The 17,375-nt window shown below is 39.8% G+C and overlaps 1 protein-coding gene and 1 long non-coding RNA gene across 4 annotated transcripts in view; one reads left to right on the forward strand and one right to left on the reverse strand.

The window, feature by feature from the left end:
- Positions 1-17,375, reverse strand: part of NFX1 (nuclear transcription factor, X-box binding 1) — a 72,046-nt gene that overhangs the window by 4,254 nt on the left and 50,417 nt on the right. For 2 of the 3 annotated variants that reach the window (XM_069809288.1, XM_069809289.1), the window contains exons 21-23: positions 13,553-13,619; positions 8,438-8,583; positions 1,229-1,330 (exon numbers count right to left, since the gene is read on the reverse strand). In XM_069809288.1, the coding sequence (XP_069665389.1) occupies positions 1,229-1,330; positions 8,438-8,583; positions 13,553-13,619 (315 nt within the window). Of the gene's footprint in view, positions 1-1,228; positions 1,331-8,433; positions 8,584-13,552; positions 13,620-17,375 lie in introns of those variants that run through there. The other variant, XM_069809290.1, reaches the window with a different exon arrangement.
- Positions 2,439-14,855, forward strand: LOC138690361 (uncharacterized). The gene is made up of 3 exons (XR_011329225.1): positions 2,439-3,471; positions 7,540-7,659; positions 8,970-14,855. It is a non-coding gene; the product is annotated as an uncharacterized lncRNA (long non-coding RNA).

A 17,375-nucleotide genomic window follows, 5' to 3' on the forward strand; every position in this document is an offset into this window, starting at 1 on the left:
ACAAAATACCATTTACTGGTAATATTTGTTACAAAAATGATACTGTACTGAAGTCTAAATGTTCAACATTTTTAAAAGAACGAGCAAAAGAAATACTCTTGAAGTGCCGATGGTGAAATCTGCTCAGTTTTAAGATCAAAGAGTAACAAAAAAATATACGGTAATACCAAATCCAAACACTGTAAAGACTTTTTCCATAAGACAGTATGAGATCTTCCAGAAGATTTTGTAGAATTAAGCACTTCTGAAGAGATTTCACTTCTAGTAATTAAAAATAAATGGCTAAAGCCCTTTTTTAATTTAATTTTGCCACATAGCCCTCTTTTATTAGGGTCACTGAAGACAGGAATCCCACTGAAATAAGTGGAAATAAAGAGTAACAACCGTTTTAAAATTCATCTTGAGTTATACCATAAGCAGTCATTTTAAACATGTTTTGCTCTAGATGCTTAGTTCAGAAACAATTTAAATTTTCTCTTCATATCCCAGCAGCAACTTAAACACCCAATAGCAACTGCAATAGTTACTGCAAAATTAAGCTGTCCCTTTCTGCAAACAGTACTTTACAGAACATGATTTCGAATGCTAATTTGGAAATAACTTGGGGGAAAAAAATTCTGAAAGGTAAACCTGAACAAAGAATAAGCCATCCATTAAAAAATTCATAACTATGAGATGACTACAGGTACATGAAGCTGGCAGGTCATACCAAGTAAAGATTGTTCTATTAGACTATTCACCAAGAAGCCTTATATATCCCATCTTCAATGGTTTTCACTGAGAAAAATGGCAGTTCACCTTTAGCCAACTGTGTAGTCATTTATCTACACAAGAAAAACACGTTTACTATCCTTCCAAATAAATCATTTTATGCCAGTAAGACATTACTGTTTCACACAAAACAGTTAAAGGTAAAAAACATCCCAAACCCTCCAAAACAGCCATTTCTTCCCAACTATCTAATCTTTATTAAAAAAAATTTTAAAAGGCCACAATATTTGTTATATTACTACTCTTTTACCACATAGTCAATCCTACATTTTCTTAGCAGTTCATCTGAGGTTTACTTCTGTGGAAAGAAAAATCTTAGTGCAGGCTGCAAGCTCCAAAGCTGTGTGTGGGTTGGGAAAACAAAGGAACAGGGAGTATAAAGTTGAAGTTCTGAACACTCTCCTCAGGTAACTAAGCACAGAATTGAAGAATACTGTTTTAAAAACAAATTCCTTACTTATCTGTTTGTTTGTAATGAGGAATAGGAGGTGGAGGCCTGCTCTGCATTTCCTTATCTAGCACAGAAGTTAAGGTATTGCTTGGACAAATGGATTTTCCTCTAGAGAAATAAAAGAAAGGTTATTTAATTTAATAGGAAATTACATTCATTAAGAAGTTAAGGCAAAATAATTACATTTGTAAGTAGCAGTTCTGGTGTCAGAGTTCATACTTGTATACTTAAATCATCTATTCAAATATTTAATTTTCCAACCATGGAGACCAATAGCGTGCAAAGTCCATTTTCATTACCAAGAACAAGATATCCAGTATTCTAAATGTCTCTTGATCACTGTCTATAAAAGATGCAGAAGCAGCTTACTAGATTTGACTGTTGGTCCCCAGACCCTTTCCTTTCTGCATGTGAAGTGCCCAACTCCTTTCTACTATGAGGTACACAACACGATTAGCTGCTATAATACCAAAAACTCAATACTTGCATTCTAGGGCAACATATAGCTTTCACCGAACAGATAGAAGATCAAAAGCAACAACTTAACAGCTTAACTTGGCATCATGTGAACACCGTTCACTGCATCTTCGTAGCATGTTATCTACTGTTTTGGAAACATGTTCTTAAACTCTGGCAGTAAGTCACGTTAAACTTGTTTATCACTCTGCACCCAAAGTAGCCCTGCTAAGCAGTACTCTCCCAGGAACAGTGCAGCAACACTGCCTCTTCCTTGTCAGCTAGCCTAGGTGAACAAGATCAGAAAAATAACATTATGCATTGGGGAGTGGGAAGGGGGGAATAAAATAACATGGAAAAAAAATCAGCTCTTCCTGCCCTCCACACTAGTTACAATCTATTATGTGATCACGACCACACGATGAAGCATCCCACTTGTGCTTGTCCCATCTGCAACGCAAGGGCCACCCGGTTGCTGTGGCGCAGGGCAGTATTTTCTCCAATACAGGAGGACAGTGTACTTAAGCACATACATTTATATGCTTTAAGCATATATTGGCTGGGAATCACGCTCAACTTCAGTATGGCAGTCCACGCCCAAAGGCTGGACTGGCTGGAGAAAGAGGAGTGATATAAAAAAGAAAACAAAGCCAAAACCAAACAAAAAAAAGAAAAAAAACCTGGAAGGATTGTTCCAAAAAGGCACCCAATAAAAAGAATAAAAATCTCCAAATAATTGCCAAACACACTATACCTCTAATAGGCTGTGGAGATGTCTTAAAATTTCTTCTAAATTCATGAGCCACTTTCAAGAGTGGTCTTGCTTTATTTTAATTTCCAGTCACTGTTACGATTTAACTGCAAGACTCACAAAACCTTCCACTATCAACACCTTTTCCATTAACAGTTTCTTCTTCATCTTTTCTGGGGGTGAATAAGCTGAATAAATTAAAATTCCTAAACCCTATCAAGGTCTTACCCGTCTTTGCACTTTCCTCTAAACCCATGCTACTGACATTTTAAGACGGAACTACTTCTGGTACACTAAACTGCATTGCTTTCGTATTTCTATCCGAATGGTTTATATTGGATATTAGGAAAAATTTCTTCACCAGAAGGGTTGTCAGGCACTGGAACAGGCTGCCCAGGGAAGCGGCTGAGTCACCATCCCTGGAGGTATTTAAAAGACATGTAGATGTGGTGCTTAGGGACATGGTTTAGTGGTGGACTTGGTAGTGTTAGTTTTACAGTTGAACTCGATCTTAAGGGCCTTTTCCAACCTAAATGATTCTATGATTCTATGTCAATCACTAAATAATGTTTCCTCATTTATTTTATTCATGAATTTTTAAATAAACTCCTGCCAGAGCAGAGTCCTTTAGAGCATGAGATTCTCTGTGTTTACTAATCACATCAAATTCCTACTTTCAAGTTCATCATCTTCCTTTCAAAATTACATTTTGAATAGCAAAAAATGCTGCAAAATGATGGCTTGTATATTGTTATGAGTCCAGAAATTTGCATGTGTTAAGAGCTCCATGCTTTCTCACATACTTAGTAATTCATATTTTTTCCCCACCTCCCTCAGAGCTCTAAGCAGTTGAAATCTCACATCAGTACACAGATGAACTCTAGTTCTCTTTCAGAGCTTAAAAAAAATTAAGTATTCATCTTATTTCCATCATATTTGTCTTATTTCCATTATGTCTTGTTTCCATCAGCTCTGAAAATATAATGGCCAATACCCGTGATATTGTGGCAACGCAGATGAAAAAATCCACAACATTCTCAAGGTAAGTCCACTAAAATACGAAATGAGGATCCCTGACCCCATTTCAGTATTGTTTCGAAGTGAGTACTGACCATCTGTTCAAATGAACTGCAAAATCTTGCAAACATAGGTCACCAATTCAAAAAGTGTCCCCATCTCCCCAACACAGAAAGTGTTCATTATTTGAAAAAAAAAAAAGTTACTTGCCACTGACCATTTTTTCAAGATTTATTATGTCTACATGTACATTCTAATAGCAAGTATATGACTATCCTATCAGTTGAGAACAGCTAGTTTTCCCGTCTTGTATAGAACAGGTAAAAACTCCTCCTCTCCTTTAGCTCCAAGCCTGGCATATAAAGCCAAATGCTCCCATTATCATTTCAGTTAAGTCTCAACTGTAGAGCTCTACCTGAAAAGACTAAAAGAGGACAAAGGTAGATGGGAGAATATTTTGTTGTCTTCTTTCATTGTTATAAACTGTGGTGTGCAAAAACATGGGAACCCAATTGACTGGAGGTAAATAGGTGAAAAATAGGCTAGAAAGGCCTTCACCAAGTAAAGTAAGGTGTCTGTCTTCAGAATGTCAGGCTAAATCTTGCTTGTGTAGTTAAAAAAAAGAAAATAAATGAATGTTCTGGAATGTAGGAAAACAGAACACTTGGAAGAGTACATATGCACATATTTCTACAATTCACTAAAAAAAGAAAAAAAAAAAAAAAAGGAGAGAGAGAATGTTTCCTCATTCCAGGAAAGTAAATATAGCAGCTCTGCTCTGAAGTGAAGTGTTCTCAGGATGTAGAGTGTTAATATATCAAACCTTTAAAAATAAGGAGGGACCAAAGCCTTGAGGACAGTTGAAGGAGATCCTGGAACCAAAATTTGCTTTGGTCACATCAAGGCCTAGCCCTGTTTCTGCTTTGACAAGATTTAGTGTCCCTCCAAAAATAAAAACCCAGAAGAGATATACAGCAGACCATGCAGCCATGAAACCACAGAGGCTTTAGAGACAAAAATCTATCAACTCACACTCAAGCAAAATGTACAGCACTTCCTGTATACCTTGGTGACAACACAGGACAATACTGGACTGACTCCAATCTCCCCAAAATTCTGTGAATATTTCTATTCACTGGTTAGAAAAAAAGAAAAAACCAAATACACAAACAAACCAGAACAGCCAGTCATATTCAGCTCATCTGGAAGAAAACCAAACAACTGAACTAAATAGGTGTACAATGGAAAAAAACCCCTTGACTAACTATAATTGCCAGAAAGAAGAAAACAAGCAAACCCTCCCTTCCTGCTAACGTAAATCACAGTTATCTATCGTCAGTTGTAACAGAACTGTGGAGATGGAACCAAAAGGCTCTGCAAGTACTCTGGACATTTTGATATGAAAGTTGCCATTCTTCATTCTATTATCTTATTCTCAAAGAAAGGAAAAAAGACAACTGCCTGTCCCAAGTAACAAAGATGAGATGACAAGTTTTTAGCAGCGCTCCAGGGAAAAACAAGGAGAAATAAAAAACTACCTGCTGACTATAAGGCACTGGTAGTGCCGACAGGACAGCCTGTTGTATACAACTGAACTGTGGAAACCAGGACTCAAACTTTATCTTCTCCTGAAGTTCAATTTTCATAACTCCAGGATGGATCAGCATTGAACTGTTTTGGTACGAACTACTACAAAATTCTTTGCCCGTTGATCTGTCCAGAACTGACTCCATGTAGCCTTGCAATAATGATTCATCAGCTTTCAGACAGAGCAGGTTTTTGTAAGAAGTGTCTCCAAAAGCTGATACTTCGGGTGGAATAATGAAGCAAGTGGGTCTCAAACAATCTCCTGATTGTCTAGACTTCGTATATCCTATGTGAAGAGGCAACACATAGTACTGTCAGGGCAAACAATGTCAAGATTGAAGGAAAAATAGTAAGAAAGAGATGTAGCTCTTTTCTGGAGCAGGACTGCTGTTAAAACCACCACACCTGGTGATCTGTAGCATTATTTGTGCTTAAATTGCTCAAAAAACCTTAAGAGGTCAGAGGTGTTGAGATGCAGTCACTAGAAAAGGCCTTTGTGATTGCAAAGGGGGTGGGGAGAAAGTTAGCTTTTTCCTCATGGCAGAGGAGAAAATTCCTAGAGAGTGAAAAGTAAACTAAAGGTCCTTAAAGTGATTGAGTACCTTCAGGAAGTCATTGGAACTTCTGTCAAATTGGAAGTGAAGTTATTCCAGATACCAGAAAGGCTGGAGAGACAGTTAACTTAAGTAAAATGAACTTGCACCTGGAGATCAAGTGCTGAAATGTGCCCAGAAAAACTTAAAGAAGCCAAAGAATAATTCTGTTTCCTCAGAACACATAATTTCCTTTCAACCCTGCTACTGGGATGTACAGTTTTTGCCTTCTGTGATCCAGCTGCCATGATCTGATAAGGGCATTCCATGGAGTTACAGGGGGTTTAATTTCTTTAGGTCTTTGTTCCTGCTGGTCCTGCGTAGCCTGCAGCTAGGTAACCACTCCTGAACTGTCTTCAGACTGACTTCATTGAAAGGAAAAAAAAATCCTGAGTGAAGAAGAATAATGGAGAACATGTCAATGAGACTGTGGCAGGATGTGGTTTTCTCAGTGAGAACAATGGGCAGGGACCCTGTCACCTTCCTGAAAAGTCCCCTTGTTTGTGAGGAGAGACTGACCCTATTGTTCTTCCTGGAAGGAACAGGAAAAGGCTGGGTCTTACAGGGATGACTGCTCTCAAAAACACTTCCAGGGTATCTAAAGTCCATAGAAGTTGCTTAAACGCTGGTCACTACATAACAAGCAGCAGACACCCCTTCAGGCTCTGGCATCCAGAGTTATTCCTAAGAAGAAGAAATTCGTATGAGTAAAAGATTTCAGGAAACCACTGACAGGTACAGTGAAGCGCATGTGTAAACTTGGAGAGGAAAGCCTTCCCCTTTTCACCATACCAGTCTCGACACTATCTTTGAACCTGGTTCAGAAGAAATCTGGTATTGCAACTGCTCAAAAGATGGTGACTGCAAAGATGACCAACAGGGAAGCACAGAAGGGCACTTGCAAGGACTCACTCAGGGTCTTATACTTCAAATAACACCAGAACTGTCATTCAGGTCAACCTTGACAGTCAATACTGGGAGTGTTCTCTGTGTGGTTAGACATTGGCAGCACTGTACATCCGTGATTCTAATGCAGCCAATATGACCAGCTCTTACTGATGTGGTGGAATGATGATGGGGCAGGGGCTGAGGGCAAAGCAGATGTGTGGTGTTTCCTCCTAGATATCCGGAAGAGGAAGAAATCCGGTTGGAGGAAGCTTTCTTAGCACTAAGGAGACTTTCTCACTCCTCTGACCAACCTGTACGGCAATGTTACCATTTCAGTGACACAACGGGGGAGCGTGAAGAGGAAGAATGAATGGTCTCTTTGCCTAGCATCATTTTGAGTTATCTCTACTCAGAGGAGCCCAAAATAGAAATCCAAGGGGAACGCTGAGAACAGGATGAAACAAAATGAATCTAACCATTTGGACTTTCTGGTGACTACTAGCACCCGGACTTCAAGAAGCCATTGTGAAATACTCAAAAATATCATCCTGAAACTTGAGCTGTCACTCGTCTGAGGCTTCAATTTTTTTTTATGTCTTTAAGAAGTGGCAGATAAAAACAATGAAAAGAAGCTTTGGATAAATCCACTGAAATAGGAAACATCGCTACACGGCTGAAGAACATTCCTAGTAGACCACTCCATGTCTGTAAGAGTGGCAGGGGTGAAATAGCAGCATGTGCGTTCTGCACTGTATGCTGTTCCCTGAACACCACAAGGGAAGGAACAGGTGTGCAATCTCTCCTAAAATCACAGAGGAAGGCCTCCCATTGTCAAGTTGCAGGATACATCTTTGTTTCTAAAGCATGGTCATTTGTCCTGCTTCTTTCTCTGACACTTTATCCTCTTCACTAATTTCTCATCCCCCCCATCTATTTCTTTTTCTTAAATAAGCTTTTTCAAATACAATCTCTTTTCTCACCTTCTTTTAATAGAAACAAAGACAGTATCTTAAATTATTTCACAGAAACAGAAAGGGGTATCGAAGTGGTGTTCCATCTCCCTTAGAAGAAATCAAGATTGCAGCTAAGCTACCAACCCATGAACAGGCTCAAGAACAGCTCATCGCACTTTAGTAGCACAGAAGGTAACAGGCTTTTTTATAAATACAGTCAATATCTACAGTTAAAAACAAATGGTTGTCAGAGAACCACAATTTGACATTGCTAAACTAAATATGCTGCTCAGTGAGCAGCAGTATCAAGGAAGCCCTGATACCTGATTTGGGAAGCCTTCCCATACTCTGTCTCCAGTACAATCACCTTGCTTTTCCCCCAGCTATATTGTCTTCTTTTCCTTCTCTAATATGAACTGCCTTCTATGGGTCTTCTCCAAATATTTCCAGTTTTGCTTAGAAATCTCTTCAATTTGCAGTAATTCCAGCTCCCTCTTTGTCCATTAAATAAAGAGGGAGTATGCTCTGTGGCAGGTTCAGATAGATTGAGAACAAGTAAGTTCCAATAACCAGATTTTTTCAAAGGTGCTAATTTAGGTATGACTTTTCAATCCGGCAATTAGTTTTCATAAAATTTTATGACATTTATTATCTTTGATACCTCTATCAAATTTAGCTGATGGCAAAAAGAAAAAAAGTTACTGCTAAGATGAACAGAAAACAGCCTTGCAAAACCTTTACTTAGCTTTTTTGTTTCTAATTGGGTTTTCTTCTCTGAAGATTTACTTGACTAGTGGAAATAGAAGCCTATGAAATTATCAAATTAAAAACAGCTTTAAAAAAAATTTCTGCCGGAACTTACTGCATGTTGCGAATTGGACTGTAAATAAACCCATTTGAATAAGTGATAAAAACATCAAATTATTTAAACTATAGTTAATAGATTTGAAAACAATAATGACTTACTTACTTCACTGCAGTGATAACAACATTACGCTTTGGTTCGTTGTCATAGCTCACACTTTCAATGCCATAAACCTGAGCTAATTCATGGATGATTCTGCGATGATCTCTGTTCATTGGTGGGTAACAATGGCTCTTCTTTGTATGCTTGCCCTGAATTCAAGAGAAAAGGTTAAAAAAAAGTAAAGTTCTCCTTCGGGACGGGGGGCAGGCAGGGGAAGGGAAAAAAAAAAAAAAAAAAAGACAGACAGACAGTGCTTCTACCTCTAAAATTTTGGTGCTATGACAAAGTTAGTACACAAATAGCTAATACCTCAGTACTGACAGAAAACTCACCTAAAAATGCCCATTTATTTCCCAAAAATTAAATTATGTGTTCTCTATTGTTTCCATCACCTCAAAGTATACACACACATATCTTTTAAGTTTGAAATACAAATCCTGAACGTATCCATGCTACTTACACCCCAAAGAAGCATTTTAATATCTTCACCATTTTAATATGCCAATTTTGAATCAGATCTAATTTTATTTTTCAGACTGGCTTTGCAATGCACATATTGCAGACAGCTACGAAGGTGTCAGAATTACGTATCGCTTCCCTCTACCAAGGAAGCTATTTATCTGCAAAATCTGTCATGTAATGGCATCAACAGACTTTTTATTAAATGAAAACAAAATTGTAGTTTTAATTTCAGTTAACAAAGACTGATAATGCTTGATTTGACACCGATTGCTATATAAACAGTAAAAGAACAAATGAAAATAGGGCCCTATGAGCCCAGTCCTAATAGGTTGGGTGACTTTGTAACAGCAAAGGCAGATAAGCATGAGACACTCAGTGCTTCAGTATGCTCCAGGGACTCAAGACACTGCTTCAGCTTTTCCCTTGGTTGTCACCAACAAAGTCTTCTAGGTCTTCGGGTCTACAGACAGGGTTCAAGGGAAAGACAAACTACCAATAGTAGAGTAAGTCTGAGTCAGGGATTTCTAGGGAAATTCCAACCTATACAAGTTCCTGGGACTGCAGGCAGTGCATTTAAGGGTGCTGAGAGACCAGGATGATGTCCCAACTCTCCATCATCTATGAAAAATTGTAGAGAATGGGGTAGGAACCCAATGACTAGAGAAAGGTAATTGCTGCAACTATGTTAAGAAAAAACCAAAACCCAAACAAAAAAAACAACCCAAGAACAACAGGTTGATCAGCTACACTTCAAAGTATGGGAAAGAAATCATAAAGCAAGTCCTTTTGGAAGCCATTTTTAGGTACATAAAGGAGAAGGGCCCTGGGAGTAGTCAATGTGGATTTACAAATGGTCAGGCACCTAAATTAATGTAAAGACCACCACATGTAATAGAGAAGATAGCTACAATGTGTATCTTGTAAATAGAGGGTTAATATCTGTTTCCTCTTAGATTGTAAAATAGCTAAGTTACAAATAGTAACTGGACCAAAAACTGTGGTCAATCATTTCCACAAGTCTTCAGAGTAATCACATGCTGTCAGGATATAATCTTTACTTAGCAATAAACAGTAATAAACCTCCCACCTATTAGACCACTTCCAGCATATAGACAAGCACGTGAATGAAGAAAACTCTACAGATCCTGTACCTATTTATGATAACTAGTAATGCTTGCTTTAAAAAAAGTGGTGATGGTTCCATGCTGAGAAAAACATCAGAATCCCTGTCCATATGCAGACAGAGCTGGATGCATAAATGTTTCCTGTCTTGTCTGCTTACATATATCAACGATGACAACACTGCTATGATAGATGAATACATACTGACGAGTCTAGGGGAACAGATGTTGATGAAGCAAAGTCATATGATAGATAACAGCTGAACCATATTAATGCTAAAACTTTTAAATATCAAAATCCTTTTTATTACTTATTTATTCAGTTAAGCTGAAGCTGGTATCTCCAAAGGCACAGTGCAAAAAAAAAGTCAAAGTGAAACGTGTAGGGATAAGTAACAGTAATCGGTATGAAAGACATAGTACTGATGCAGGCAAAGATACCTGAACACTTGATAGACTAGCACGCAAAATACTTTTAACACAAGTAAGTAAAGCTCTACATCTAGAAACAAAGAAAATAAGCCAAATCTTTAGTCAGAAAGGATTTAGGAGTCATGATAAACAACTGAACACAGACTCAAGCATAAAGAGGACTTGGGGATCATGGCAGAACAATTAAAAACAGTCTCCTTGCATAATGCCATGTCAAACATATTAATCCAATCTTTGGCTACATAAAAAGGGGAAGTTGACTTGGTCAGGTTGGACACAGGCCTGAATGAGCAACACTGATAACACCTACCAGGTATGGAGACATGCCCAAGACAACGTAAATACCTGTGGGTTGCAAGATGAAACATGACTCTTACAAGGGAGAAAATAAAGCCTCTGAGACTTCCAGAAATAAAAGGTATGCAAGAAGAACCGAGTAGAAGAGCAGGTTAACTTTACAGTGCAAGGGACATGTTCCCTTTTACACCATACATGCCACCATTTTGAAGGAAAAGAAAACCAGAGCATGGCCTCCACGCGTGCTGTCACTCCTATCTTCAACGTGAGCAAGGAGGACACGTGGAGCTACAGGCTGGTCAGCCTCACCTCGGTCCCTGGGAAGGTGATGGAACCCATTTCCAGGCACATGAAGGACAAGAATCTCCTCGGGAGCAGGCAGCATGGCTTCACCAAGGGGAGGTCATGCTTGACCCACCTGGTTAACTTACATGATTAAATGGCAGGCCTGGTAGATGAGGGGAGAGCAGTGGCTGGTGTCTACCCAGCCTTCAGTAAGGCCTCTGGCACTGTCTCCCATAAGAGCCTCGTGGCCCCTCAAGCTGTTGCCGTCGGGGCTGGGTGAGCAGACGGTGAGGTGGATCGAAAACTGGCTGAACGGCCGGGCCCCGAGGGTGGTGATCAGTAGTGCAAAGTCTGGTTGGAGGCTGGTAACCAGTGGTGCACCCCAGAGGTCAGTACTGGGTCCTGCCCTGTTCAACATCGTCACTAACGATCTGCACGGTGGGGCAGAGCGTACCCTCAGCGAGTCTGCCGATGACACAAAGTTGGGAGGAGCGGCTGATGGGCCAGAGGGATGTGCTGCCACCCAGCGCGAGCTTGACGAGGTGGAGAAATGAGCGACAGAAACCTCGGGACGTTCGGCAAGAAGCGCAAAGTCCCGCACCTGGTGAGGAACAACCCCGCACGCCAGTATATGCTGGGGGCCACCCAGATGGAAACCAGCTTGGCAGAAAAGGACGTGGGGGTCCTGCTGGACACCAAGTTGGACACGAGCCAGCGATGTGCCCTTGCAGCAGAGGAGGCAACCAGTATCCTGGGCTGTGGTAGACCAAGTACTGCCGGCAGGTTGAAGGAGGTGACCCTTCCCCTCTACCCAGCACTGGTGAGGCCACCCCTGGAGTACTGTGTCCAATTCCGGGCTCCCCAGTACGAGAGAGACATGGACATATGGGAGAGAGTCCAGTGAAGGGCCACAAAGGTGATGAAGGGACTGGAGCATGTCTCTATTGAGGAAAGGCTGAGAGAGCTGGGACTGATCATCCTGGAGAAGAGAAGGCTCAGGGGCGATATTATCCATGTCTGTAAATACCTGGAGGGAGGGTGTAAAGAAGACGGAGCCAGGCTCTTTCCAGTGGTGCCCAGTGACAGGACCAGAGGCCATGGGCACAACCTGAAACACAGGAGGTTTCCTCTGAACATCAGGAAACACTTTTTTTACTGTGAGGGTGGCTGAGCACTGGGACAGGTTGCCCAGGGAGGTTGTGGAGTCTCCATCCCTGGAGATACTCAAAAGCCATCTCGACATGGTCCTGGGCAACTGGCTCTAGATGGCCCTGCTTGAGCAGGCGGCTTGTACAAGATGACCTCCAGAGGTCCCTTCCAAATCTCAAACATTCTGCAATTCTGTGAAAAAACTACAACCTCATGCAGCAGGGCACAAGTCAATCTACTGTTACCAAATGGACTCATGTGCAGAAGCACAGGAAGTTTGTAAGTGATGTGAATAATGCAGATCTATAATGGGCGTCTAAACAGAAAACTGGTGATCAGGAATCTAAGCGTTTCAAGAAGGAATCTGACAGCCTTATGAAAGTTAATATGTAACTAAATATAGAATTTTTAGGGACAGAACATTGAGATTGTCATGGAACTCCTCAGGTAACTGTTGGGTTTGCCTCCTGAAGACTTCATGAAAGAAGAATGCTTTCTTATCTGCATTTGCATTATAATTTACAAATACCAAGCTTCAAGGCTTGTATCACTTGCCTTTGGTGTTCAGAAAGAAATCTCTTCCCCTCTGAAATATAATTTGACTTCTGGGGACTTCTTGTACCTTATGGAATAGCAATTCCCAACAGCCTGAGGGGCAGGATGGTGCAGAACTGATCCCCAAGATACTGAATTGTCATGTTGGCCTAACTGATTCATCCTGATCATGATAAAAGCTTAACTAACCCCTGGGTAATTCTCCCTTTTGGTCAGACAGGGAAAAGATTGCCACATCTGGTTTGTTTTCATTTTTTTGTTCTCTTCTGCAATGTAGATGCTCTTTAACAGACACCACTTGTCTGCTTTGTAGGATCGTTATTTAGCAAATAGTTGGTTACCGCTGAGAAGTAAAGCAATGAAGATGGTCTTGAGCTCTCTGGTTCTTTTGTTCTGTCATATTTGATGTCACTGATTCATTGTATATTGCAAATTCAAGACCTGTGGTTGCCCCTTTTTTTTTTTTAGTATTTACTACATATCTTGGTTTGATATTAGTATAGGCATATACATCGATATATGCAGTTATCATATATATAAAAATATATATGTATGTACACACTTGTGTACATATGTATGTACAATAAAGGCGGTATATAAAGGTATATATATTGAATCTTTAAAAAAAGCCCGGCTGTCACCAACTACCATGTCTCCTAAAAATTTTGTTCTATTTATAATTAAATTGTGCACTCTATCGGAACCCAAATGCATCTAGTGTCAGCTCATAACTATTAGTATTAATAAAGTTTAGTAACAAACTCCCCCCAAACTAAATAAAATTGTTTTTTATAGTAAATCATACAGAAACACTGACCTTATTCACAGCTTCCACGAGCATTCTCATTTCCTTCTCAATGTCACTGACAAATTTTAAATCCTTCCTGCAAGAACAGCACTCTAGGTAAATGAGGCAAGAGAGTGTACAAAGATACAGTATCTTCATCTTTCGTAACATCATTTTCAACAAGAACAAAATTAAAGTACTCAATTGACTGAAGCAAAAGCAGGAGAGCACATTTTGATTTATATATTACACTATTTACATTTAAAAAAATGTTAGTATGTCATAAATATTACAAGCATGAATCATTTTCCCTTCAACCCTTGGAATCCAGAATAAAATTCTATGATACAACTCTACTGTCTGACAATACAATTCTATATTTCTAAATGGATAATGTAGATTTTAAAGTTGCCATTTCAGTGTTTTTAAATTACTTGTCATCAAGGCAATTAGCTTAATTAGAATACATGATTAGAAACAAAAATGGGGATTGGGTAAAGAGTGGCGTCCTTTCCAAGACAAAGAAAAAGTGCACTGACTTTGGTCTTCAACTCGTCTAGATTAACAAATTAATACAAACAAAAGAAGAAGCATAAGGCTACTTGCAAGCAAACAAAATGTTCTTGATATGAGATATTAAGGGTTTTTTGTTTGGTTTGGTGGGTTTTTTTACTTTGCTTAATCACAGTAGGTCAAGTCTTTTACATAAGGGTGAGCTTTGCACTCTGTTCTTAAATAAACAGGTAAACTAGCTCCAAAATTAAGGTTGTTATTTGTTAGAGCACCATCTGCATGAGGAAAAAAGCTACCTGAAGATTTCATATCTGAAAGCTGCTTAGTAGAAAATAACCTTCAAAAATAGGCACCATTCTATACCAACACAGCACCACTTTGTAAATGATGTCAGAATTTTATCAGTCAAGAAGCGCCTACCAAAGCAGGCACTACCGTCTTTGGTAGACGCCCAACCAAAGTTCTGGATGCTGAAGTAAATGCATCATCAAAAGACCAAGCGGTCTCAAGCAAACATGCAAAATGACAACATTGAGTAGCTCGGCTACCAACATCACTTGATCACTGGAAGGATGGAAAACCTTCAAGATTTTGTAACAGCAGAAGGACATTGCATGTAGTTACTAGAACTCCCGGATCTTCAGTGGAGAAAAGTATTACGTTGAGAGAATTGCAAAAAGGACCTGGACTTGCAGAGTTAAAAGGAAAAGGGCCTCCAGACACCTGGGCTATGAAATACAGAGTCAGCCCATGCAGCATGAGGCTTTGGAAAGAATATTACAGCAATAATCTCAGGTTAAAAAAAAAAAAAAAAAAAAAAAGCAGCCACAACACCCACCCCCCCCGCCCCAAAAACCTCAACAACAAAAAGCCCCCCAAAACCTCAACAACGAAAAACCCAAACAAAACCACTGAGCCCTTCAGGATGAGCTTAACACCAGAGTCAGAAAGCAAATACTACATGGAATGCCAGCCATAAACACCCAAATTTCAAGGTGAAGTGATCACAGGAAGTAAGAAAAGAAATGGGAAAAAAATGGAACCAACAATCCAATGTGAGGGTCCACAAGCACCTGATGTGTAATATTTTAAAAACTACTGAGGAACCAGCTCACAGACTAGGCGATATGTTCAAAAAACGAACCCTTCAGCAGCCTATAAAAACAGAGTTAACAACTGGAAGTCACCAGCGAAATCAACCAGGTGGGAGTTTTTTCAGAAATACTTAGAATGTCTCTCAGCTTCAAGAAATCCCAAGATAGTCAAGACTGAAGTACTCAAATAGGAAGACAAAACAGAAGGCATACTACGTTGGGGACAGGCTGGGAGTGTGGTGGCAGCAGCAGAAATCAACTGATTAAAAGAATGTTATTTCCCCGTAGGAAGAGGTGAGATGGATTGGAGTAGGTGAACAGTACAGAAACTAACTTCATGGGCAACACCTAACATTCCTAGTTCCAATAACTCTCTAACAAGTAGAAGCAGGACCTTACTACCTTTCGCTTGTAACATACTACACAATGCAGAGTTGTGACTAACCATATGCGTGTTCAAAGGCGAGGCAAGTATTTTATGTGCACTTTGTATCTCCAGAACAACTTCATGGAAGAACAACCCTGAGCCACCTGATGATCTGAGTGAGCCTCAACCTACAGACTGTTCAGACAGGAACAACAAAGGGCAGGACAATCCAGATGGTGGGAGGGACAGAACAATTGCTTTTTCTTTGAAATCATCAAGAAGATTCTAAGGGAGCATAATTTGGGTTGAGGAATCTTGAAGGAAATGGTGGATTTCAGTATTCCTTAATCTTAAAGTTTCCTTTGAAAGAGCTACTCTCAACAAACATCTCGATTGCCCTAGAGAGTTCTGGATGCACCAGTGAACAGCTAAGGCAATCCAACAGGAAGATGCATCTTCTGTATCTAGAAGTTCAGAGTGAAGAACAGTAGTACTTCAGGCTGTTTACTCCTCTGCCAATAAGGCTCACAAAGCACAAGTAAGATTTTCTTTACAGTATCAAACTTCCCTTTGAGATCACCAGATGAAACAGTAAATTAAAAATAAAAGTCTCTTTTCAACAGCGAGCAGTCTTTCCTTTCCAAATTTGGGAGCAAATCTCATTAGACTGCCGTGACATGAGATGCAGAGTGCCAGGTCAACATGCAAGGAAGTACACTCTTTATTCCTAGCTATACAGAAGCATGAACCCACACTAAAGGGCCAAAAGACACCTGCAGTTACCAAGAAAACATTGGCAAGCTCAACTGTTAGTGAAGGTCTTGAAAGGCCAAGGGTAACAGAAACTATCCATTAAGATGAGGAAGAAACTGAAGCCTGATGTAAATAATTTCACAAGAAGACGAAAAAACAAATCCTGTGGGTTCAGTAGTCTTCTCTGTATGATTCTGATCTGATACCTGGGTGAGTAGAGACAGTGAGAACTGGCTGCTGCTTATTTCTCACCTGTACTTGTCTCTGGTTCCCATCTTGCAGTTTTAGGTTGCTTGTTTTGGTGCCTCATCAGCTTGTTCATATCCTGTTTGGGGAATTTCATCCGAGGTCATCCCGAGCTGGAATTAATTTGTGTATTTACAAATTAACCAATGTACAACTCATACCGCCTTATCAAAAGCAAATGGGAGTGTCTCCATTTCCCAGGATACTGTTGAGTACCTATTACCTGACCGAAGTATTTTCTAAAGTATTTTTAGTTCTTTTGGGTTATTCATCTGAGCTCTTACAACAAAAGTTTTCCAAGTTTTGCCAAGTGTGTTGGTTTGGTTTTGTTTTATTTTAAAAGGAATGTTGTTATTACTTACTAGCACAGAAATAATGATTTGCACATTATTCTTTCAATTATTTATGACTAGTTATGGCCAAACAACCAGCTAACTGCTGTTGTGAGCTCCTATGTTCTAACCTGCAATAGACACTTAATGAAAAATAATGTACAGTGAGGAAATGAAGTGGTTCTTAGAATAAACACATGTGAACTGACAGTGGGTATACTGAAATTCTGCAGTGTGGGACTTAAAAGTCTATTTTTCTGTGCAGTGTCTGTAAATGGTATACATTAGGCTTATCCTCACCTCCTCACACTGCATGTAAGAAGGCGCAGGCCGACTGCCATTTCGGTTCCTCTCAGCCACACTACTTCGTAAGAATGTTCCTCATTGCTTGGTTTTTTCACTGTAATTCTTGCTGTATCTTTTGGCTTTCTGCAGATTTTGCTGCCTTTGCCAAAAATCTCCTTATTCTTGCAACACTTGCCAGTGTAAGATTTTGCCTCTGAGTGACTGACATTCCAGGCTTGCAGTTTGCCAGTCACATGCTTGAG

This window comes from Haliaeetus albicilla, chromosome 21 (genome assembly GCF_947461875.1).
Source record: "Haliaeetus albicilla chromosome 21, bHalAlb1.1, whole genome shotgun sequence".
In the NCBI taxonomy this organism is placed as follows: Eukaryota; Metazoa; Chordata; class Aves; order Accipitriformes; family Accipitridae; genus Haliaeetus; species Haliaeetus albicilla.